The sequence below is a fragment of the Geotrypetes seraphini genome, chromosome 15, assembly GCF_902459505.1.
Source record: "Geotrypetes seraphini chromosome 15, aGeoSer1.1, whole genome shotgun sequence".
NCBI lineage: Eukaryota > Metazoa > Chordata > Amphibia > Gymnophiona > Dermophiidae > Geotrypetes > Geotrypetes seraphini.
In genome coordinates, this window is record NC_047098.1 from 37713326 (window position 1) to 37738751 (window position 25426).

The 25426-nt window shown below is 43.4% G+C and overlaps 1 protein-coding gene across 1 annotated transcript in view; it reads right to left on the reverse strand.

The window, feature by feature from the left end:
• LOC117348864 overlaps positions 1 to 25426 on the reverse strand; it is a 73799-nt gene that overhangs the window by 43246 nt on the left and 5127 nt on the right. Inside the window, exons 4-9 of the mRNA XM_033921431.1 lie at positions 24607 to 24724; positions 18753 to 18881; positions 16460 to 16686; positions 10597 to 10696; positions 9513 to 9587; positions 8517 to 8656 (exon numbers count right to left, since the gene is read on the reverse strand). Of these exons, the coding sequence (XP_033777322.1) occupies positions 8517 to 8656; positions 9513 to 9587; positions 10597 to 10696; positions 16460 to 16686; positions 18753 to 18881; positions 24607 to 24724 (789 nt within the window). The remainder of the gene's footprint in view (positions 1 to 8516; positions 8657 to 9512; positions 9588 to 10596; positions 10697 to 16459; positions 16687 to 18752; positions 18882 to 24606; positions 24725 to 25426) is intronic.

The following is a 25426-nucleotide window of genomic DNA, read 5'->3' on the forward strand; positions in this document are numbered from 1 at the left end:
AAGGGTGTAAATTAAAGAACTAAGGCCGGTATTGGACAAACTTGCACGGTCTGTGTCCCATATGTGGTGATTTGGTATAGGATGGGCTGGGGAGGGCATCAATGGGAACTCCAGTAACTTGGAACATGATGGTGTTACTGGCCAGACTTTATGGTAGATATCCTGCAAACAGGATGGTTGGACAGGCTGGAATGAGCTTGGACGGCAACTTCGGCATTTCGAACCTAGGATAATACCAGGTGGACTTTACAGTCTATGGCCCAGAAATACCATAGAAGAGAAAAGTTAATTTAATCTTGTATTTGTAATGGGTATAACTAAGGGGCACACTGGATGGACCGTTCAGGTCTTTATCTGCTGTCATTTACTATCTATACTATGTTACTATAATGCAATAGCTGGATTACGCAGAAACTTCCACTCTTCACCCATTACATGCCCCTTAGAAAATTTTATCGAGCAGATTAGTACAAATAATCAGACAAAATACTGCAAAATGCAGAGAGCGTAATAGGGCAGAGTACGGTACTGGGGTTCAAGAAAGGATTGGACAATTTCCTGCTGGAAAAGGGGATAGAGGGGTATAGATAGAGGATTACTGCACAGGTCCTGGACCTTTTGGGCCGCCGCGTGAGCGGACTGCTGGGCACGATGGACCTCAGGTCTGACCCAGCAGAGGCATTGCTTATGTATTATGTTCTTAGCATGCATGCTTTAGTAAATTAGGAGAAAGAGTGACTTATTTTTGCTTTATCTAGTTCAGGTCACCTCTTCCTTCAGTTCACCTGCAGAATGCCCAGGGGAGAGGGATTGGAACAGGACACTCCCTGCTGCTCTGCCTTTTCAGTATGTATTGAAGCAGCTGCAGAGTGACCAGTCTTTTCTCCATAAATAAGCCTGGACTATGGCCCTGACAAAAAAAAAATGCTACTAGTGAGGGAGATTTTATATAATTCTAAATCCTAAATCCAAAATATAAAAATAACTGTTAGATCTGAGGCACTTCTCTGAAGGCAAAGCAATTTTATAAATTTCTTTCTTCCTGCTTTTGGGGAAGGGAGGGGAGGCAATGACAGAGCAAAGATATGGAAATGTGTCTCAAGAATATTCAGTAAAACCTGAAAACCAGACCTGCTGGTGATTCCAGAGGACCAGTGCTGACTAATCCTGCAGAGAACATATTTGACACACATAGACATCAAACTGTGCTTTGATACGTCCTTTGCAAATACAGACATCCTGATCACAGTTCCGGGTTTAAGCTCCTGAGCACACAAGCTTTCACACTGTTTGTTCCCCAGAATTTCCCAGAGGGCCTTTATACTGTGTGCTGACAGGGAGGATGCAAAAAAAATCATAACATACGAGTATTGCTCTGTACTACAAACATGCACTCCAGATACAAACATTACAGGGTCAGATGGAAAATTTACATTCAGTAAGGGGATTGTAATGTAATTTATTTCTTATATACCGCTACATCCGTTAGGTTCTAAGCGGTTTGAAGAAAATATACATTAAGATTATAAATGAGAAGTAAGAAGGTACTTAAAAAATTCCCTTACTGTCCCGAAGGTTCACAATCGGATTGTCTCTTCTATGTGATTGCAAAGTGCTACGTACACCTTGTAGTTCTCCATAACTATTTTACAGTTATAATAAAGACCAGTGGCGTACCAAGGGCGGGCAATGGGATCAGCCAGTAAGGGGGTGCAGGGAGAGGCTGTGGGGTCACGGTCTGCTGTGCATGTCTGTTGACTTTGCTGGCCCCCTTTGAAGTCAACTTCCTGTTCTGGGGCAAGGGACTGGCAGAGCCACCAGACTGAGGCCCCACAACTGCTCCACGCACCACTCATTGCCTGGAGGGGGATACTCTGCCTGGATGAAAGGGTGCTTTGCCCCTGGTGCCAACCAAAGCAGGTAAAGACCCCGATCAAAAATGTCCTTACCATATCCATTGCAACTCTGTTCATAAGGGCCAATATTTCAAAATGGTTGGGGCGTGCCAAACACAATACAAATTACCCCTTCCTGGACACAAAGAAGGAACTTGAACAATATTGGGTGTGCTCAGCACCCACTGGCACCCACAGAGCTGACTCTAACTGTGTTCATCTTGTGTTAGAAGACAGGGAAGCTTTGAAGAGATTGACAGTGTTCTGGAAATTGCAAGGAGACAACTGAAATAAATTATTATAAAGAACTTCTGAATTCATACCGTACACAAACAATTAAGGTGCGTGGTGGTGCAGGGATAAAATGGTGTTTTCTTTGAAGCTTGCAGATGTGCATTGGGGTGTGCATTGGGAAAATGTTTTGTTTCACTGTTTCATGTCATTTCCATTTTTAAAATTTTTTTTCCCAAAGGTCAATTTATTGAACCAATGATTGATGATATACATACTAGAGAATGACATGTGGACAAATTTTTCCCCGTCCCCGCGGGGACTCATTTTCCTGTCCCATCCCGGAGAGTTCTTTTCCTGTCCGTTCCCCATTCCTGCAAGCTTCATCCTCATCTGCACAAGCCTCAACCAGTTTAAAATCATAGGTGTTTGAGGCCTGTGTGGTTAAGGCTGAGCTTACAGGAATGGGGCAGGGACGGGGCAATGACAAAACTTGCGGGGATGGGATGGGGAAATTGAGTTCCTGTGGGGATGGGGAAAAATTTGTCCCCGTGCCATTCTCTTATTACAGTGGTTCCCAACCCTGTCCTGGAGGACCACCAGGGAAATCGGGTTTTCAGGCTATCCCTAATGAATATGCATGAGAGAGATTTGCATATAATGGAAGTGACAGGCATGCAAATCTGCTCCATGCATATTCATTAGGGCTAGCCTGAAAAAGAACAGTACAACATAAGGCACGCTTCAAATATAATACAATAGCAACAGGGTCTAGGACAGGGGTGGGCAACTCCGGTCCTCGAGAGCCATAATCCAGTCGGGTTTTCAGAATTTCCCCAATGAATATGCATTGAAAGCAGTGCATGCAAATAGATCTCATGCATATTCATTGGGGAAATCCTGAAAACCTGACTGGATTCCAGCCCTCGAGGACCGTAGTTGCCCACCCCTGGTCTAGGATGTTCTCTCAGGGTTTCCGCAGTTGGCGTTGTGCTTGTAGCAGGTTTCTGGGTCTAGGATGATTCATCGTGGCCGTTTCATCACAGCCATTTCATCGTGGTCAGTCCAGCATGGCTGTTGCAGTGCGGCAAGTTCAACGCTGAACTGTCGTCCCATGATGAAACTGCTGCAAAGATTTAATGGGTCTGGGAGCAAGAATCTCAGGTTTCCTGCATTGTAGAGGGGTGATCCCCCCCCCCTAATTCTTCCTAGCCCACCCCTCTGCTCGCTATCCGCAATCCACCGGCACATCTCCCAGAAGGGGACGATTTGCAATTCTGCACCTCTCAGACAATGCCTCCCCCAAAGTTCTTCCTTCCCCCTCTCCTTCTTGTCCACGATCCACTGGCACCTCTCCTGCTCCTTAAAGGGGGCAATTCAATGTGACCTCTTCCCTGTCCGCAATATGCTGGGACCTCTCCTTGCTCCTGTGTCCGCGGTGATGATGGAAGGGGACGATTCAGCGTGGCCATTTCATCATAGCTGCGCTGAAACATCCCACAATGAAATGGCCGCAATATACCTTTGAGTTTTAACATATTTTATCTCACCTACCCTCCCCATACTTACCCTTCCCAACCCTCCTCCTAAACTCCCATACACATCCAGTAAACCTATATATAACCCTTCCACCTCCACCCTATTATGCCATGGTCAGTTTGTCAGCGGGATGGGGAAGGTAAGGATGATGTTGGACTAAGAACATAAGAACTACCACTGCTGGGTCAGACCAGTGGTCCATCGTGCCCAGCAGTCCGCTTCCGCGGCAGCCCTTAGGTCAAAGACCAGTGCCCTACCTGAGTCTAGCCTTACCTGCTGCGTATGTTCTGGTTCAGCAGGAACTTGTCTAACTTTGTCTTGAGTCCCTGAAGAGTGCTGAAAGAAGGGGGGAAGGTATGCCAGCCCACAGGGCCCCCAGAGCTGTGGGGCCCAGGGCAGTTGCCCTGTTTGCCCTCCCCTAACAACGACCCTGGTTTTATGCAGTCCTATTTATGTGGTTATATTGACCAGTTAAGTGCTGATAACAGCCTGCAAGCCAGCCAACTAACCTAGTGCTGAGTCTGTCCCTGGACCTCCCCCCAAATAGCTGGTTTTGAATTCAGTGCAAATCAGACATTTTCAGAAACACAAGTTAAGTGCCACTGAAAATGAGTGGTTAACCCCGAACAAGCAATTTAACCAGTCAGGAGCCATTTCTGGCTGGTAAATCACTTTGAATACTGACTCCAAATTTTCTCATTTCATTTACAAAATGACAAGAAGCAATGTAGGTTATTCATTGACATATTCATGCACATCCCTATTTTTCACATATGTGTGTGTTTCCTGTATGCTAATAAAGATATTCACAAAAAAAAAAAAGAGAAATTGGAAAACTAGTTGTGTACTTGTTTACTTAGTTGGTGCCAACATTTTGATCTGCCAGAGAATAACTTTTCCCACGCTGGAGACACACCATTGACAAATATTTTTCAACATGCATCCCAAAATGAATTCCTTCACAGTTTCACGTTTAATCTTGTAAAGTATTCTCTACTTGTTTATCAAGAGTTCTGTTCTGTGATATAACAAATATAGACGAGGCGTTTTTCACTGGAAAAGAAGATCCAGAAGAAGGGGATAAGATTTGAAGGATGGAAGAGGGCGATACAAGGGTGATAAATTCGATAGATTGTGAGCCCCGCTGGGACAGATAAGAAAAATACTTGAAGCACCTATCTGTAAACTGCTTTGAGTGTGGTTGTAATAAATGAAGAGATTTCCATTAAAAAAGCAACAAAATCTCCACCAAAGATAAGTACAAAAAGGAGCAGAGAAGACCAGACTTTCAAGCTGAAAATTATACTTTCATAACAGCCATGTAAAGTAGAACCTCCAACTAGAAAGTGCCAGGTGAAGGCAACAGAGCTGCTTCAGGAAACTGGACTTCTGCCAGACTTATTTGATTTTGTTTTTCAATTTTTTTCTTCCGGTTTATGAATTATTTTAAATTTTATTCCATTGTTTTTACCCCTATTCTTTTCATTTTATTAACTGAATTCTATTGTTTAACGGTTCCTCCCTTCTATTCGTTTTTACATATTCCTTTAGATATCATTTACATAAATGGTGCTCCTATCTGTAAAGTTAGGAGTTTCTATGAAATATTCTACATGCTTCTCTCCTCTCCACTCCTTTCCTGCCCTCCATAGTCCTCCCTACCCTCTTCTAACCCCTTCCTGTGCGACGCACAAATGGAAGAAATAAAATAAAACTCTCACTTCTTACCAAAATACTGGAATCAACTACCACTTAACATCAAATCCCTTAATGGACTTTTGAGCTTTAGAAAAGCAATAAAAACCCACCGCTTCACCGGACTCCTCAGGACAAGCTAGCATTCAGATTGTTACTCCCAAATCAGTGTGGGAGTGTGTGATGCAGTGGTTAGAGCTACAGCCTTGGTACCTCTGAGGTTGTGGGTTCGAATCCCGCACTGCTCCTTGTGACCCTGTTAATCCCCATTGCTCCAGGTACATTAGATAGAGAGGGAGCCTGCCAGGACAGTTAGGGAAAAATGCTTGAGTACCTCAATAATTTGTAATCCATATAGAATTGTAGGATATGCTTCAAGTGTCTTCTAATCCAGAGCAATTGAACTAGACATATCTCACGGTACCCTATTGCCTTAATCTTCTGTTAATTGTTATGTATATTACCAAACCTGTTCTTGGCTCCTTGGGGAGGACGGGATATAAATAGAATTAAATAAATAAATTTACATGGTTGTTATAAAAGTATTATTTTCATCTTGAAGGTCTGGTCTTCTCTGCTCCTTTTTACTGACAGGTGCAAACCATGTATGGAATCGAAAGCAGCCTGAGATAAGCAGAGAGGACTCGTCTCTTGGTAGTGGGAAGGAAAAGGTATTTCTGTAGGTGGTGGAAGAAGTTAATTCAATTCTGTAACCACATTCTCTATTTCTTTGGACCTACTGTTTTATAACTTCCAACTATCTCCTGTGGGTGTTGAGCACCCCTGCTATTGAGAAAGCACTTTCACCGTGTCCAGAAAGGTGTAACAGTAGTTTGTATTTTGTTTGGCAATCTCAGTCATTTTGAAATATTGGCGCCTATGCAATGGGGTAAACCTGGGGCTGGATCAATCTGTTGGGCAAATGTAGAGCCAACTAGCAACTTTATAATGGACTGAATTGCTAAAGGCCGTATGCATGTTTAGAATCACAAGGGGCTGAGGTAAGGTCACCTTGCTGATTTTATTGGGGACAGAACCAAAATAGACAAGCCAGTCTTTAGACATTTCCCTTTGAATCACCACCACAGGGCTTTGATACTACTAAAGAAAGCATTTAGAGCTTGTAATGTTAAATTTCATAATGATTTTGACATTTAGCATTCTCTTCAGAAGAAATTTCACAACATTATGAGGTAGGCTCAGGTGTTTATTTCACGTCTTGCAGTTGCTTGTTTTGCTGTGGTGTGTCACAGACACTGCTAATGGTTAATTCTAAATTTCTCCATGGAAACCGCTCCAGATTCTACCTCTTGAAGAGACCTGCCATGTTTTTAACTGTGGTCACAGTATGGTATAATTATTTGGTTTGGAGGGGTTGTTACAACACACCTTGATGAATTTGCAATTACTGCAAACCCTGAGCCAGACACTGAGGTGGGTGTGAGGAAAGCTTCTGAAGAGTTGTTAAGAACATAAGAAGTTGCCTCCGCTGGGTCAGACCAGAGGTCCATCGCGCCCAGCAGTCCGCTCCCGCGGTGGCCCATCAGGTCCGTGACCTGTAAGGTGATCTTTGTCTAAAACCCTTTATTCCCTTTTATGCTTCTATCTATACCCTTTCATAATCCTATCTCGACCTCTATCTGTATCCCTCAATCCCCGCATCCTTCGGGAATTTATCCAATCCTTCTTTAAAACCCTGTCCTGCTCCCCAGAAACAAAAGCCTGTTTTTGTTTGTTTTGACTTAAAAAAAAAAATTATTGACACATTAATGGAACACTTGGACTTGATGCAAAGGAAAATGACACATTCCGGATAATTCTATAAAGGGGCATCAATATTTAGGTGCCTAGAGGGCAGTAGTATAGTGAGGAATTTCTCCAAGAGGAGGCAAAGTAATGTTTTGCATTTCTCAATGGAGCAGGGAGCAGCCAGTGGCTAAGAAATTCAGGAAGCGGGGGGGATGCCCCCTTTCCTCCTATACCCATGCAAGAGGGTGCCTACTTTCCTTTATATAACATAAGTATATATGTGTGTATGTGTTTAGGCAGCACTTATGCAACTGTAAACCTGGGGGTCAAGATTCAACAAGATTTATCCGGCCAGAAACGGTTCCTGGCTGATTAAATCGCTTGTTTGGGGCTAACCAGTCATTTTCAGTGGCACTTAACCAGTTGGCAGCAAATTCAAAACTGGCTATTATGGGGGGCATTTAGGGGTCAAGTCAGCACTTGGCTAGTGTTCAGCACTTCACAGCCTAGATTAATTGCATAAAAGTCAGCCCTATCTTTATGCACTAACCCTTTGATGGTTAACTGCTGAATATCGCTGGCTCCGCAAACCCAGAAATTCAATGCCAGTGCCTGGACATGGCCTGGCACTCAATTTCTAGGTTGAGCAGCAGCAGTCAGTCAGTAAAACGCTGATCACCACCAGGCCCATGGTGTAAATGCTCACACCTACATTCGGGAGATATGCATATTACCTACGAGAGGCCGCCGAAAAGTTCTCAGCCCAACCAACAAAATCGGGGCAGTCTCCATCGAGGGCTCCTTTTACTAAGGTGCGTTAGCGTTTTTAGCGTGCGCAAACCACTCGCTAAATGAAAAATACTAGCGCAAGCTCTTTGGAGGTGTTAGCGTTTAGTGCACTTGGCATTGTAGCGTACCTTAGTAAAAGGAGCCCTTAGTCTTGTGATTTTCCACTTTTTTCATTCCTTTGGAAAAATACGGAACAAAAAAAAAAAGGAAAATCCTTGATGGAAACTGCCCCAACTTTGTTGGCTGGGCTGAGAACTTTTCAGTGGCCCCTCGTATAGTGCTATATAAATTTAATGCATAAGTGTGCACCCCCATCCATGCTAAGCACATAAGAATTGCCATACTGGAAGGTCCATCAAGTCCTGTATCACATTTCCAAGTGGTCAATCCATGCTCCACCCCTATAAACACCCACCTGAAAAGAACATGCCATTTCAGCTATGTGCACACTTGCAGGATAGCGTGTAGTTGGCATATTTATTTGGACTTATTAACAGCCTTTATGATTATTTATGCACATATGTGTTTACATATGCATGTATATAACTAGCATACCAGCATGCACATGTGTATTTGCTGTCTACTTTTAGGTGGCTCCTTATAGAATTATGTCTGTACCGTCTGGCATGTTATGAGATGATCCCGGAGCAGGAGGATGAAGACCACGCTGATCGCTGGAAGGCAGTTATAAGCTGGCTGATCGAGTCCAATGATGTACTGGTCCCAGACATAGAGTAGCGTGCTCATACTCAGGAAGCCTGCCAAAAGAATAAATGCAAATTTCATCCTTTTGCACAAAAATATGAGTGCATGTGATTGTGTCCCCATTTCTCAGGCCTATTGTACAACACTGGAAACTAGGTATGGACTAACAGTGATCTGGGTCCCTAAGTACCTATCAAATGTAATTAAATTAAATGAAAGCTAAGAGAGACTGTGCCCCCTACTGATGTGGCAAATGATGTAGTGTGTGTGTGGGGGGGGGGAGGGCAGTGGACCATTCTGGGTGCCATCTTGGTGGGGGCACCGGCACCTCTCCTCCTCTCTGTCCACCCACCTATCTTTTGAAATGATCACCAGCAACGAGCAGCATCTCTAACCTGCTGCACGCCCCAGCCTCAGCTCTCCTCTGACATCACTTCCTGATTGTGGGACCAGGCAGTGATATTCAGCCCTTAACTGGATAGGTGAAACTGGACAAAGTTAGGACTGTGTTTTATGTGATCCAATTTGTCCGGTTACCTTATGTGGTTAAGTGCTGAGTATTGGCACTTAACTGTATATGTGTTGACGGTGCCCCTACTCTGTCCCCAGCCCGCCCACAACACAGCTGGCTTCATCCTGGTTGGTTAGAGGGGATATCCAGTAGGCACTAACTGGTTAAATGCTGCTGAATGTCACTGCATAGCACCACACAGGAGATTTCTCCTGCCTGGTTAAACTGCTTTGATTACTGACTCCTAGATTCCTAAGGTCTGACTGAAATGTTACCTTACTTTTAAGCTTCTGAAATTCAGACACTCGGCTTTCTTTGAAAATAAAGCACTGGGACTTTTCTCTCTTTCTGTGTGTACTGGAGACATTTTGTAAATCAAGAAGTTCTGAAAATTTTACCAGCAAAGAGAGCTTGAACCACTGGCTGCAGCATGCACTGGACAGCTGTCAACATGGAATCCTGGGCTTTGTTAGCTAGAGTGTAAAGAGAGGGGAGACAGTCAGCTTGATAATATGGGCTAAGAGAGCCTTAGGAATAATGATGATACAGCGCACGAGTTTGATCTTATTTTATTTATTTAAACATTTGTTACTCGCGCCATCCTCCAGTTCTATGCGAGTTACATAAATAGTTAAAATACAAGCAACACAATCTTTCCCATACTATACAGCATATCTAAAAATGAACTACTTGCTACTCATATTTATCATGATACAAATCTCTTGAAGAAAAAATAGCATCTAAATAACTCTGTCTTCAATAATTTCTTAAAATTGTGTAAAGTTGATGCTTTCTTTACTTCAAGGGGTAGAGTATTCCACAACATTGTTCCCTGAACTGCAATCATAACTCGTCTTGAAGACTGTGCTAAGGGTCCATATTGTATTTTGTCTTTTCCCCTCCTTTACCTCCATCTACTTTGGCTTCCCCACCTTTCTCAGATGAGTGATGCTAGGTTACTCTCATTGGCCTAAGAGCTGGAAGGCACTACCTTAGTGCTAGGGGCTATCTGCCTTCCTTCACAGATCCTGAAAGAAAGACTGATATAGGAATGTCAGAACTCAGGATGCTGTGAATCCAGATTCTGACACCTGTCTTATTGATTTGAGTGTTTGTGTGTAGCCAGGGGTGGTGAGTGGGGCAACTGCCTTATGCTGAAAAGGGCCCTGGGCTTGTCCCTTGGTTTGTTGCAGAGAAGACTCACAGAGCAGGGCACACCCATGCTGTTTGCCCCTGACCCTGTACCCTTTTAGGCTCTTCCTGGTCTGTAAGAGTTCAGTGCAATTCCCCTGGGAGAGCACACTGCACACAGAATAAGTGCACTTGGAATGTTCAGCTTATCCAACGAATTAACTCCCTAAATGCTCTCTGGTGCTTTTTAGCGGAAGAAGACAAATGCACCAAAGCTTTTAGCCAACCAATCATCATCTCAGAAACATCGTAATGAGACAGAAGTTCCATAATTCTCTGGCACTGAAAGACCTTGCCGGGTGTAAATGCCTTGAATGGTGTTGGCCAGATCCCAGTTCGTTTGATGTAACAGAGAAGCAGCTTCCTCGTACATATTTCTGCCAGTGGAATCCTGCAACGTGAAACATAAAAGATTTGGTGAGAAAGGTAAAAGCCTTGAGGAAAGCACTACTCTGCTGTGGAGAGCTGACTATGGTGGAGCAAACATTTTTCTCAGAAAAGACCTGCTACAGCAGATCAGAAGTATTAGCAATACAGCAGAAAATGAATGATTGCCTTATGATCCAACCAGTCAACTTTACTTAACTGCTCTAATTACAGTTTCTGCTGGGTCAACAGTACAGTTGGCAGAATGACTTTTGCAGCAGCAGCAACAAACCACTGCAGTATATTTCTTAAAGTACCAACATATGAGCGTTTCCACCTGGCAATAGAAGCCTGAGAGAGCTATTGAAGCCATTGGGGGTAATTCTATAGGGAGCAGGCTAGTTATAGGTGCAGAAGGATATGTAAATACACTTTTGTCATTTACACCTATAAGTGACTGCTGATGCATTCTGGTGACCTCTTATAGAATACCGACTAGTAAAAAAATATTGTATATGCCATGATTTGATGGCATATAATTTGCTGGCGGCTGTATATATAGGCAGAGTTTGAGCAGGGCAGGGACAGATGTACATGAACACGTGTAAATTATAGAATGCTATAATTTACATACTGGGACAAGGACCTCCATGCCCTTATCATGGTGGAGGAGGACATCCAAATTCCCACTTTGTTATGAAGGCAGCTGGAAAAGGGAGATTTTCTTTAAGCACTGGAACTACAAGTCCCATAATGCAGTGAGCCATGAGGTCAGCAAAGCCAAGCTTGAGGGCCAACACCTGCATTAATTATTATTGTTCTGATTTCTTGGCAACAATTGACACTTGCTGTAATTAGTTGATAGGTAGCTGACCAAGAGGAATTTAAAAGAAGTGTGTCTGAAGTAAAGAGGTATGCAGCAGAGAAAAGGGAACTGAACGAGGGAATGAAAAGAAGTAAGGCAGAACCAGGAAAGGGTCAGGCAGCCTGGAGCCACAGAAAGGGAAGACAGGGGAAGGTTCTTCAGGAAGAAGGGGCTGGGTTAAAAATTTCCTCCAACTTGCATGGTGGGCAGTCCCTGGGGCAGGTATGGGAGGAAGTTTCATCTCAGAAGCATGTGATGAAGCTAGGGTTGAGACAGATATCCACAGGGGAAGGGTGGAACCTGGCAGGTAGAGGGGAAAGATGTACTCACAGTCTGGAGAGTATCTTTGAAGGAAGCAGAGTGCTTCAAATCTCCTGCTAGCCAAAGGAGAGGGGAAAGAGCATTTTAAAAAATAGGCAGCTTTTAAAGCTAATCCATTGCTGCAGGTGAAAGTGGGAGCTGAAAAACCTGGTTTGGAATTAGAGCAGACTGAGGTCTCATCACATGACATGGAAGCACAAGCTTCCAGGGAAAATCGACTGTGTAAAGATTGAAGAAATTACAGTGTTTGTATTTAAGCTGAGATACTTGATTCTAAAGTTTAGGTTGAAATAAAGAAATTTGTATAGTGCCTGGATGATTAGAATCATTCCCTCTGCGATCCTGACCAAGGCCCAGATGCACTAAAGTCAGCGATTGTCTAATGATTGTCACTAAACTGGTTTTGACTGGTTTAGTGACAATTGGGTTTGCTGACCCCATGCACAAAACGGTTCACAGTGTGGTTTTTGTGCACAATCACTCATTCTCCGTTCAAGGCCATGAGGGGATTGAGGGTTACAGATAGATGTAGAGGTAGGTTACAGAAATGGTCAGGAACCACTTCACAAGTCACACCCCTGATGGGCCGCTGCGGGAGCGGACCGCTGGGCGTGATGGACCTCTGGTCTGACCCAGAGGTGGCAACTTCTTATGTTCTTAAATAAGCTCATTAATATTGAAATGCCATGTAAACTAGCAGAGTACTACTACTTATCACTTATATAGCGCTGAAAGGCATACGCAGCGCTGTACATTCTGACATTTATAGACGGTCCCTGCTCGGAAGAGCTTACAATCTAACTTGGAAAGACAGTGTTGAGTGGATATAGTGTTGAGGATGCAGCTGTTTGGGCTTCCCCTGCCGGCTCTATACATGTGTGAGAGTTGTTTTCACAGCGATTCATTGGCGGGATCAGACGGGGATTATGACAAGCCTCCGCTCAAATCATTTGCAAGCAAACTTGTTTGAGCATCAGTTGCTCTTTTGGAATCGGCCAAAAATAGGACCGCAGCGGACCCAGGCGGTCTTACCGACCATGTTTAGTGCATCAAGGCCCAAGTATCCTGAACTAGAAGTAGTGTCAGGGAGCTTGGGGTGTAACTGCAGTACCAGGGCCAGTGGGAGATGGCAAACATGACAATACGCACCTGCTAACACAGGGGTGGGCAACCACAGTCCTTGAGGACCACTACCCAGTTGAATTTTCAAGATTCCCCCTGAATATGCATAAGATCTCTTTGTATACAATGGAAGCAGTCATGCCCTATTCATGGAAGAAATCTTGAAAACCCAACTGGGTTATGGCCCTCGAGGACCATGGTTGCCCACTCCTGTGCTAACATCTCGGCACAAGCATTTACACCAGGCATAGGGCTGATGTAGGTGATCCTGTCTGAATATGCAAATGTTTTTAGCCACATGCATGAGTATTTTATAAAGAAAAGTAGGTGTTTCAGTTTTTTAGAGCAGGGCTTCTCAACCTAATTCTCAAGGCACACCAAGTCCCATTGGGTTCTTAGGATATACATAATGAATATGCATGAGAAAGATTGACTTCCTTCTTGGTATGTAAATCTAACTCATGCATATTCATTGCAGATATTCAGAAAACCTGATGGGACTTGGGCCTTGATGCACAAAAGCTCTCATTGGCTGTATAGCTCATTAAGGCAGTCTTACTGTAACAGAAAGCTCCCCTCCCGATGCACAAAAGGGTTCTCCATGGCTGCTAACGATCCTCTTAGCAGCCACTAAGAATCTTATGCTAATTATTACAAGGAGATCATTAGTATTATAATGAGCACTCCGTGTAATGCACAGCAATGAAGGCACAGTTTTACTGTGTAAATTTTTACAGTAGGGCCTTAGCTGTCGCAGCCTTACTTTTCAGTCAGTGCCTGAATGTTGATTGGCTCAAACACTTACAGGAAAATAAGGCAGGAGCTCAGCCTCACCACCAAAAAAAATGCCCCTGATTCTCCCTTTCCCGCTGAGCCTCCAGAGCTCTCATACCAGTCCCCCCTCCTGTCAAGTCCAAAATATCATGAGTCTTGTGGTCTAGTGAGCTGGGACTCCTCACGATGCTGGGACCCCCAGTGACACCTCATGAACACCTTACCTTCTCTCGAAGACCAGCAGGAGGGATGCCCACTCCCTCCTGCCAGCAGGCCTGCCTCTTCAAAATGGCAAGCCTTCTCCTTCCTGGTGCCCTTCTACTTAGGCTCATGCCTGATGCATTCTGGACCAATCAGGGCCTTAGGCCCCTCCCAGTGCATCCATGAATGCACTGGGAAGGGGACGTTCTGCCATTTTGAAGAGGTGGGCCTATCGGCAGGAGGGAGTGTGCATCCCTCCTTCTGGTCTTCAAGAGAAATTGGGGGTGTCAGGGAGAAGTGTTGGCATAGTTGGTGGTGGTGGCAGGAGGGAGTGGGCATCCCTCCTGCCAACTTGTATTGAAGGTATGAGGGGGTGTCAGGAGGAATTGTGATCTTCTTTTTTTTATCAATAGGCACAGCTCTTGTGTGTAAGTTGTGTGTGCACAACAGCTGCACCCCTCCAAAAAAACCCTCAACAAACAGCTGATTGGAGATTCCCTTTCCAGCTCCAAAGCAGGAGCCAGCAGGGGAAGCCCCAATTCAAAGCCTGCAGCCACTGCTCTTCCCCTTTGAGAAGTGCGGCTGCAGGCAGGAAGAGGAGCTGTTCCTAGCGATTGTTCTTCTAAGTAGGTGCCAGGCACAGTTCCTCCCCTCTTTTATCGGTGCTGCTCCGCACAAATAACATGCATATGATTTGCATGCTATTATGCTGAGCATCACTAGGAAAAGAAAAATCGTTCCCACCACAGTGTATTTTACTCTGGTGTCATAGCTTAGTGCATCCTGCCCTTAGTGTGCCTCAAGGACTGGGTTGAGAAGGCCTGTTTTAGAGAATAGTCTTAAAATAAGTAGCGCTATTTAATCAGCCAGGAAGTATGAAATGGCAGCTGAATATTAGAGGTTAGCGGATTAGCTTAAATAGCTGGTCTATCTTTGGCCGCTACAAACTTAGCTGGCCAGCACTTAATATCACTTTAGCTGGCTAAGTTTATAGCGGCCAAAGGTAGACCAGATGTTCAATGCTGGTCACTGGAAACAGCCCGGCTTTGAATATCTGGGCTCAACACTGACCGTGGGAATCGGCCAAGTTAACTCCAGCGCTCCACATATTGGACCCAATAAATAGTACTTACAGGAGGCTATTTTATAAAAAGTTGTCAAACTGTAGTCACCAAATTTCTGCGGGCTGAGAGTATATTCTATAAGAACACTGATGTGAGTAAATGTTATTAAATCCTAGAATACACTGGCATCAAAATGGTTAAATGTAGCTCACGCATTTACACCAGGTCTATGGCTGGCATAAATAGGTGTGTCTCACTGCATCATTTACACATGTAAGTTATTAAGTTATAGTATTCTATAAGCTGCCTAGGTAAATATTGGCCATGCTCCTCCAGGGCTGGTGTTTGTAGGGTGCAAACAGAGCAATTGCCCTGATCCTCAATGCCACAGGGAACCTCAAACCCTGACCATGATTGGAGAAGCCATAGCCTCCTTCGGGCTCCCTTCCAAATTTCTGCCCAGGACCTCCCTTTTCAAATCCCCACCTTACTACAGAATAGCGGTTAGGTGTGTTACTGCTATTTACGCACATAAGAGTACACTACTCGCATGAATAGGGTACACTTAAATTTAGGCGACCTGTTACAGAATTATAGGGATAGTGGATGCCCTGTTATAGAATTATCCTCTTAAATTTAATTTAACTTAAATACACATTTATAACCCACTTATGGTAACCGTTATAGGCGGGGTGGGGTACAGCAAGTGTTAAAATATCAAATACAAATAAACATCCATTAATTTTTTCCAACATAAATTCATTGATACAAACAATATCCAACCCCCCTCTATAACTGGAGGAGAGCGTGGCATAGTGGCTAGAGCTACCGCCTCAGCACCCTAAGGGCAAATCACTTAATCCTCCACTGCCCCGGGTACATTAGATAGACTGTGAGCCCACTGGGACAGATAGGGAAAATGTAAGAATACCTGATTTGTTACCCATTCTGAGCTCCTTTAGGAGAATGAGCTAAAAATAAATAAATAAATAATGCATATTTCAAAAAAGAGACTCAAAATCATCTAGCATTAAGGTTGACCCTATTACTGTACTTTTAATAACTGCCTGAAGATTTCAGTCTTAAGAACTTAAGAATATAAGTACAGTACTGTATTGCCATACTGGGACAGACCAAAGGCCCATCAAGCCCAGTATCCTGTTTCCAATAGTGGCCAACCCAGGTCATAAGTACCTGGCAAGATTCCAAGGAGTAAAACAGATTTTATGCTGCTTATTCTTGATTAAAGGCTGTCCAAACCAACAGAAAATGCTCAGCCTTATTACTGCTCTGTGCCATGAAACTAAAAAGAGAATGACAAAGTCAGAGTAGCAATCATGGTTTTGTTCTGGCTGGAAGGAGAGATTTCTGGGTCTTTCTGTGTCAGATCTGTAGCCATCAAGGAAGCCACATTGCCACATGAACAGTTCATTACATTTACCTCAGTGGATGCCAGCCTCATACATGAAGGTCGGAGCTCCATGAACGTAATGTACTCCTCAACTAGGAGAGTCGACACAGAGTCCACGGAGGTGCTGGGGGTAGACATGTCAATCACGGCTTGGAGCAAAGGCACCAGCAGAAAATAGTCTGTGCGGCAAAGGCTGGCTGGAAGGGATCGAAGCTTATGGTAATAGGAGAGCACGTTTCTCATGGCCCTGAATGCAACTTCAAGAACAAAATCAAACACACTTTTTTGTAACATCACAAAATATTGGTCCTTACTAGTCAAAAACGTAACAGTTTGAAAGCAATTTTGCACAGGAATAGGGTCGGCCTTAAGCAGGCGCATCAGGGGTGGCTATGTATGCCCCCCCTCCCGGTATATCCTCTTGTCTTTGAATTCCCACTCCTCACCTTGAAAAATGAGTTTCTTTGTAGAGGACTCAGGGCAGTGGCAGCAATTCACACAGACCATCTGCCATCAACTCCAGAGTATGCTCGCTTCTGTGCCCCACCCCCTTCTGATGTAACTTCCTGCTTCCATGAGGGCAGGATACAGTAGAGAGCAGAGTGTTGTGTTGGTGGCAGACTACCCATGCAAACTGCTGTTGCTGCTGCTTTGTGTTCTCTATGGACAAATGTATGTTTTAAGACAGGGGTATCAAAGACAGGGGGACTGCTGGGGGAGCTCCCAAAATGGTTTGCATAGCGCTCCCTAATTAGTAAGACCAGTGGTCTCCAAAGTCCCTCCTTGAGGGCCGAATCCAGTCGGGTTTTCAGGATTTCCCCAATGAATATGCATTGAAAGCAGTGCATGCACATAGATCTCATGCATATTCAATGGGGAAATCTTGAAAACCCGACTGGATTTGGCCCTCAAGGAGGGACTTTGGAGACCCTCCTCCGAGTAGTTTTCACTCTTCAAAATAATTTACACTGGTAAAAAGACTTTTATGCACATCAAGCAACTATCTGAGAACTGCCCCTTCCACAAAATGTACCTAGAAGTTTAGCCGCTTTAGGAGGAGGCCTTCCAGAGGCTATATGTGGCCCGGGGGAGGTGCAGCACATGCAGAGGTGGCATTTTCAACTCTACATGCATATTCAGTTTAGTAAAATTCTGTCTGCAAAAAGATCGAGGGCAAGTGACTCCATGTACTCTACATCAGTGGTTCCCAATCCTGTCCTGGAGGACCACCAGGCTAAACAGGTTTTCAGGATAGCCCTAATGAATATACATGGAGCAGATTTGCATGCCTGTCACTTCCATTATATGCAAATCTCTCTCTTGCATATTCATTAGGGCTAGCCTGAAAACTCGATTGGCCTGGTGGTCCTCCAGGGCAGGGTTGGGAACCACTGCTCTACATCATTCAAAGTTCTTCTCCAAACCATTTGGCTGGAAGGTAGTAAAAAGTGCTCCAAAAATGCCTTGGCACTGGCAAATGAAGGCTGAAGCAAAATAACTCCAAGTTCAATTTATTTAATGCAGTGGTACCCAACCCTGTCCTGGAGGACCACCAGGCCAATCGGGTTTTCAGGCTAGCCCTAATGAATATGAATGAAGGAGATTTGCATACCTGTGACTTCCATTATATGCAAATCTCTCTCATGCATATTCATTAGGGCTAGCCTGAAAACCCGATTGGCCTGGTGGTCCTCCAGGACAGGGTTGGGAACCACTGATTTAATGTACCGCAAATATAAAACCAAAGGTAAATCTTAGTGGTTTGCAACAAAAGTTTAAAATAAATAAATATAAAAATGAAATAGGGCAGGGAACAAAAATAAACAAAACATAAAATACAGTTAAACAGTCAAACCAACAAAGAAATATGAGGAAAGGAGGGAGTGATTCACATAGACCAGGGGTGTCCAATGTCGGTCCTCGAGGGCCGCAGTCCAGTCGGGTTTTCAGGATTTCCCCAATGAATATGCATGAGATCTATTTGCATGCACTGCTTTCAATGCATATTCATTGGGGAAATCCTGAAAACCCGACTGGACTGCGGCCCTCGAGGACCGACATTGGACACCCCTGACATAGACCATCTGCCACCCAAAAAAAAGGCTGGGGAAAGGAATGAACAATATGGTAAGGGAAAAAACCCCTAAAGTTTGTTCTGCCCACATTTGTTGAAATAAAGATGGAACTTTAAAGAAAGGCTACCTAGAAGATTAAGAACAGAAAGCCAAGGAGAAGTAGTATGCCTTTAATTGTGTCTTGAAATTTGCAAACTGCTGCTTTTAACACCTCACAAATTTCAGCCTATCAATGTGGGGTTACTCACGCTTATTATCCTGCAAGTGCTGGAATGTTCTTTCTGACGACAGCACAGACAGACATTGAAGTGAAATGTCTCTGTCCAGCGCTGAGGTGGCCTTGTTCATAGACACGTGTGACAAATATTCCATGCGTGCTGGAAAAGATCCACAAGCAGTGATGAGGATGACGCTGGGAAAAAAGAAATTTCTGCACCGCTGAAATTCAGCCCTTTCTGTTCCAGGGCTATAAAGTAAAGGTTAAGATTAAAATGATTTCTTATCCACCTTTAACAAAACGGAATACAATAAAACATATATTCAGCACATATCTACTAATCAAATATAAGAGGTAGAACAAAACTCTTGGCGTAGCGAGTCAGCTGACCATTGCCAGCTTTAAGCCCAGATATTCAATGCTGGGCCATGTCCAGGCTCAAGCATTGAATATTTGAGCATAGGCAGCCATCTAAAACTTAGATGGTTAAGGGCTTCTTTTACTAAGGTGCGCTAGCGTTTTTAGCGCATGCTGCCGATTAGCGCACGCTAACCCCCGCACTACTAACGCCAGCTCAATGGTGGCGTTCGCGTCTTGCGCGCAGGGCTAAAACCACTAGCACAGCTTAGTAAAAGGAGCCCTAAGTGCGATACTTAGCAGTTCACTGGCTAAGGTAAACTGCATAAAATGGAATGCATCTTTTTATTCTCAGGCTCCTCTAACCTGGAAAAATTTACCATTTAAAATTAGATCAGAAGTTTGTTATACGGTTTTTAGGAAGCTTTCAAAAACATTTTTATTTACAAAATTTTTGTCTTGAAATTGATTATGATTTGTGTTTATTGTATTTTAAGGAAATATGATCATGTTACTCCTCTTCTGCGAGAAGCTCACTGGCTACCCATCACCCACCGCATCACCTATAAAACTTTAATGCTGGTCTTTAAAATCAAACTTTCGCGTCTCCCATCTTTTCTTGATAAACTCATCATCCCCTTTTGCCCTCCCCGGACCCTTAGATCGGCTGATCAGAATTTACTGACCATACCTTCCATCAAAGAATTCTACCACACTAGAAAAACTAACTTTTCCGTTGTAGCTCCAACTTTATGAAACGCCGTGCCACCTCAACTCTGCCTTGAAAATTCACTCGACAAATTTAAGACTAAATTAAAAACGTTCTTACTCCAAGACGCATACCATAGCGTCTAAATATTTCCTTTCCAACAGTCTGCAAAATAAACACAAACCATTTTTAAGAAGCGATCCCCATTCCTGGTGTTTTATCCTTCCCCCCTCTTCCCTTTAATTAATTTGTTTTTAATGATGTAATTATTAACTTTCCCCTCCAGCTCATGTTCATATCCCCCCCTCCTACAAAAATTTATTTTAACCTTTCATTTTTAGCATTGTAAACCGGCCAGGTGCACATCGATGGTCAGTATATTAAAATTAATTAACCTGAAACTTAGCATACAATATTTAACTGGGTCTGTTTCTAGTAGTTGAATTTATTGTGATCTGGCCATGAACTCATAAGGGCTTTGGCAGAATACAAATGGTAATGTAATGTAAGAACATAAGAATAGCCTTACTGGGTCAGACCAATGGTCCATCAAACCCAGTAACCCATTCTCACAGTGCCCAATCCAGGTCACTAGTACCTGGCCAAAACCCAAAGAGTAGCAACATTCCATGCTACCGATCCAGGGCAAGCAGAGGCTTCCCCCATGTCTTAATAACAGACTATAGACTTTTCCTCCAGGAATTTGTTCAAACCTTTCTTAAAACCAGCTACGCTTAACTGGTTAACCTCCACTTTTATGAAGCCGTGGTAGAGGTTTCTACTGCAGCCCGGAGTGCTAAATGGTCTGACGCTCCCCAGGCCACAGTAGAAATCTCTAGTGCAGCTTAGTAAAAGAGGGCCTAAGTGCTGAATTTAGCTGGTTAAATAGCACAGAATATCAGGTGGTTGGTACACATGTAAAGGAGGGTGAAGATAGGTAAGTTTGCAGCAGAGGGTGAAAGAAAAACAAAACTTGAAGTCATGGAAGCTGAAGGTCAAGGAATATGAATTTAAAGAGAATAAGACCAGAAAGATTTGGGGATGAACTGAGCTCATAACGGTGGGAGCTGGAGGAGGTTGTAAATGCTGTAAAAGAAACACAGCAGCTTCCTGACTCTTGACAAAGGCACAATTGCCGAAACACTGTCAGTGTTGAGTCTGCAGGTTCGTATGGCACTGATTCAATCAAGTGCATGTTGGATAGTCCTACTGCTGAGTGAACGACATCTTTTCCTCATGACTCTCTTGGATTATTGTCTTCGTCGTAGAGGCCTCTTTGGGCTTTCTCTTCAGTGTCTTGATATAGGCACCACAATGGGGCACCCAGCACCAATTCTATACTAGCACTTAGGCTGGCATATGTTGGCATGCCTAAGTGTGCCATGCAACAGTATCCGACAAATTGCACACATCACTTGGCAACGTGCCCATTACCATATATGCTCCCTTTGCAGTTATGTGCTATGGCATTTAGATGCTACCTTATGGAATAGCACCTAGTATGTATATAATACTATGTCTGCTGTGCTACGTTTGCCACGCTTACAATACTATGTTTATCATGCTTACTAAGCTTGTATATATGACTATGTTTGCCATGCTAAGCTACCATCCTGTTTTGTTGTGTAGCAATCGTCATGCTGTGTCACACCTTGTCATGTTTGTCACGCTATATTTTACCATGCTTTGTTACGTATGTAAACTTATAACCCGTTCTGAACTCTCATGGGATGACGGAATATAAAACCAAATAAATAAATAAATATAAGCTAGGGACCTCCCTCCACTTCAAAATCACTGAGCTCTGGAACAACCTTACCTCCCTTCTTCGGAACTTGAGCTCTCTCCAAGTTTTCCGCAAACATCTGAAAACCTGGCTTTTCTCAAAAAATGTAAGTCTCCCTCCAACTTAGGAATCAAGGAAACTCTTATATCTTGGCATCCCAAGTCCTCTAAATTTTCTTCACACTTCTACCTCTAACCCTCTGTTGTAGTTCCTTCCTATTTCTCCTACTGTAAACCGCGTCGAGCTCTACGAACGTGGAGATGATGCAGTATACAAACCTAAGGATTAGATTAGATAAGGTGTGTAACTGCATCTCTGATGCATATAAGTCTAGGCACCAGTTTATAGGAATGCCCTAATTGCACCTGAGGCACTGGAGGATTAGATGACACGCCCAAGGGTTTAGAAGGTAGCGGTTGGATTTGAACCCTGGCTTCCCTGGTTCTCAGCCTGCTGCTCTAACCATTAGGCCACTCCTCTACTCTGCTTTTCCTAATAGCACCGTGCAGTGTCCGCAGTGGAAGAACATTGCCTCCAGCAGTACAATCGGTGGTACAGATTAGGGCTACCAGATTTTCCTGAAGGAAAATCCGGACCCATGGCCACGCCCCCAGGCCCATCCAGGTCCGCCCCATTCTGCCTGTGTCACACCCTGTTCCGCTCCCCAGCCCCACCCCCAGAAGGTGTCCGCACATGTGCAGATGCAAAGCGATGACATCACCGCATTGCGTCCGTGCATGTGCGGATGCCCCTTTCTGACGCCATTTTGACGGGAAGCTTTTCAAAACCTGCACAAAGTGCCGGGTTTTGAAAAGCCGTCCGGAACCCTGGACATGTCCTCGAAAAGGAGGACATGTCTGGAGAAATCCGGACGCCTGGTAACCCTAGCACAGCTAGGATGAATGGGGCCCAGGCAGAAAAATTAAGATGAGCCTCTATAACACCAGCTGTCCCAAGGTAGTGAGGAGCTGGGTGGGAACCCCTTCTGAGGTCTAGTAACAAAACCTTGTAAAAGACCTATATACTGATCTGTATTCCATAGAAGGTCTATCATAATAAAGTAGCACTTATGTTTCCCACGTACTTACCTTTATAGGATCCCCCAGGGACCCCTGAAGAAGAATTTTTGTCAAAACGTGGACCATGTTGGGTCCTGTATCCCTAGCGGACTAGGTCTTTTAAGGCTCTTATGTGGATGATTTATTTTTATGTGGATGGAATTATTTTATGTGGATGATTTCAGTGTACCTTTGGAACTTTGACACTTTCAAATAAAGTCCATTTAGGAACATCATCACTCCACAGAGGTTTTTTTTATTTTCTCAGGACTCAAATAGCAACAAACTTACCTATAAAAGGCAGCATCCTAGAATAACAATACACTTTCTTCTGGACAAACAGAACATGTCAGGCTGCTATAGATCCATACACAGAAACTAAGCACTGGCAGAATAACTTACGTCTATTACTGCTGCAGAATACAGATAGAGCCTAGAAAAGTCTGAATGCAATGCAACAGTGCAACACTCACTCCCAGGACTCAAAGAGCAACACGCTTATCCAAAAAACGGAGCCCTGTAAATATTAAACCTGGTCCTAAAACACCAATACACCACCTAGTGAGACTGCTACAAGATTTCCACACCGAAGCTACGTGCTAGCAGAATACCACACTTTGGTCACATGCATAAAACACAGAGACTCTCAACGGATGTGAAGCAAGGGATGGCAGATTAGTAATAAAGATAGGGAAAAAATGGAAATGAAAACCTCTTTTCTATCAGCAGTATGTAGTTCTTACCCATCCTTTCCTTTCGTTTCAACATATTCGTACTGTTAGTCCTTATCATGTTATGCATATACAGTCTGTTTAATCTGTCTGTGTTGATGCCCTTTTAATTGTATGTATTTTTATAGATATGTGCATCTCTTAGAAATTTGAGTAAGCGATTAATCAAATATATAATAAACTTGAAACTTGAAGTCAGACTCTGCAGTTACAGCAAATCCTAAAGAAATAGAAACTTTTCTAAAAGCTGATATATTCTAATTAATAAATTCTCAATAAAATTATTTTCTATCTTTATTGTCTGAACATCTCCCCCCCCTTTTTATAAAACCGCGGAAGTGGTTTTGAGTGCAGGCTGGCATGCTGAATGCTGCTCCTGACACTCATAGAGTTTCTATGAGCGTCGGGAGCAGCGCAGAGCATTCAGTGCACCGGCCTGCACTCAAAACCACTTCCGCGGTTTTATAAAAGGGGGGAGATGTTATTTTTTTCATTTGCGTTGGCCCCATTGTCTCTTATCTGCTTTTCTCAGTTTTTTTCCTAATTATCCTTCTAAGGTTTTCTGTCCATTTGACATTTTCTCTCTCTTTCCAGACACAGCTGAATGATGTGTAGTAGGACCCAACATGGTCCGTGTTTCAGCAATTGATGCCTTCCTCAGGAGTCCTTAGAAAACAAGACATGGAGGCACTGGGCCTCTTCTCCCTTGAAAAGAGGGGACATGATCGAAACATTCAAAATACTGAAGGGAATAGACTTAGCAGATAAAGACAGATTGTTCACCCTCTCCAAGGTAGGGAGAACGAGAGGGCACTCTCTAATGTTGATTCCGTACAAATGTAAGGAAGTTCTTCTTCACCCAGAGAATGGTGGAAAACGGGAACGCTCTTCCAGAGGCTGTTATAGGGGAAAACACCCTCCAGGGATTCAAGACAAAGTTGAACAAGTTCCTTCTAAACTGGAACGTACGCAGGTGAGGCTGGACTCATTTAGAGCGCTGGTCTTTGACTTGGGGGCCGCCGCATGAGCGGACTGCTGGGCACGATGGACCACTGGTCTGACCCAGCAGCGGCAATTCTTATGTTCTTAAGACAACAGATGTTCATATGTATTTTTTTGCTGCCAAATTCATATTTTTAATAATTTTTTCTATATATTTTAATAACCTGTGTCATCCCTATACTGAATACTCATCACTATTTTGTTTTGTATTATTTTTTCTGACACATGCTGAGATTTCTTACCCTTAGTATTGGACAGGTGGAGTCTCCATGTTAATCTTCTCAAGGGTGCAAGTAAACACTGATTGAAAAAAACATGCACTTTTCCCTTCATGTCTGGTCTTTTCTCCAGCAAGTTAATCTGAAAAGTGAATGCAAATCTTTCAGAACATTTCAAGGGGTGATAAGCCAGCTGACATCAGACATGCATATAAACACCACACACACACTTCTGATGCCACAGGTCATGACCCCCCCTTTACAAAACCGCACTAGCAATTTTAGCGCTGGTCGTGACGATAACAGCTCTGATGCTCATAGAATTCCTATGAGCACTGGAGCTGTTACCACCATGGCCAGCACTATAAAATGCACTATGGTTTTGTAAAAGTGTGTGTGTGTGTGTGTGTGGGGGGGGGGGTTATAGAGCAAAAACAAAGGAGTGCGTACTGACAAAGGCACAAAAAAAATTAAAAAATACTTTATTAAAGCAACACAAAAATTAGAAATAATGTGATCACATAAAACCTGACAAGGCTATGTTTCAGCTTATAATCAGGGGATAATAAAACAGGGGATAATAAAACAGTACTGTAACAACTTTCTTCCCATATAGTCATAAATTATACCTGTGGCATAATCATATGCACACAGTTAGATCTACAAATGAAAAATTCTATCATTTGGGTCCGCCGTTTTTCTTCTATTTAGCATTTTAGCCTCATTGCATTGACTTTTTTCCTTTTTCATAATTCTAACTTTATTGACAGATTAAATCCCTCTCTCTAGAATTCAAGCCTTTAGACAAATCTATTCCGTCTCTTCATACTTCTCTCCTTTGTTA